At 51.6% G+C, this 432-nt stretch overlaps 1 protein-coding gene across 1 annotated transcript in view; it reads right to left on the bottom strand.

Moving 5' to 3' along the window:
* Positions 1 to 432, bottom strand: part of EMH_0070740 (myosin heavy chain, putative) — a gene marked incomplete at both ends in the record, with an annotated part of 4,711 nt that overhangs the window by 1,851 nt on the left and 2,428 nt on the right. The window contains one exon of the mRNA XM_013499011.1: positions 18 to 41. Coding sequence (XP_013354465.1) covers positions 18 to 41 — 24 coding nt within the window. The remainder of the gene's footprint in view (positions 1 to 17; positions 42 to 432) is intronic.

Below are 432 nucleotides of genomic sequence, written 5' to 3'. Positions count from 1 at the left end.
TGGGGAGGGAGACGCACCATCGGCGGCGGGAGGCGGAGGAGCTGCATATACACCCAAACAAACAACAAACGAAATCATCAGCAACAGCAGCAGCAGCAGCAGCAACAGCAGCAGCAGCAGCAACAGCAGCACCACCACAACACCCGCAGCAACGGCAGCAACAGCAGCAGCAGCAGCAACATCAGCCGCAGCATATCTCTGTTGCTGTTATTCCATTGCTCATAAACCTAACCCCCAAACCCTAAACCCTAAACCCCAAACCCTAAACCCTAAACCCTAAACCCCAAACCCTAAACCCTAAACCCCAAACCCTAAACCCTAAACCCTAAACCCTTATCTCACCATGTGCATTAGCTGTTTTCTTTTTTTCGTGCATTTGTTCTGCTGCTGTTTGTGTTGCAGCAACGAGAGCTTCTAGCTGCGGCAGCTGTG

This window comes from Eimeria mitis, genomic scaffold, assembly GCF_000499745.2.
Source record: "Eimeria mitis Houghton genomic scaffold, Emh_scaff3913, whole genome shotgun sequence".
In the NCBI taxonomy this organism is placed as follows: Eukaryota; Apicomplexa; class Conoidasida; order Eucoccidiorida; family Eimeriidae; genus Eimeria; species Eimeria mitis.
The sequence above is the reverse complement of the archived record's forward strand: the minus strand, read 5'-3'. Positions and strand labels throughout refer to the sequence as shown.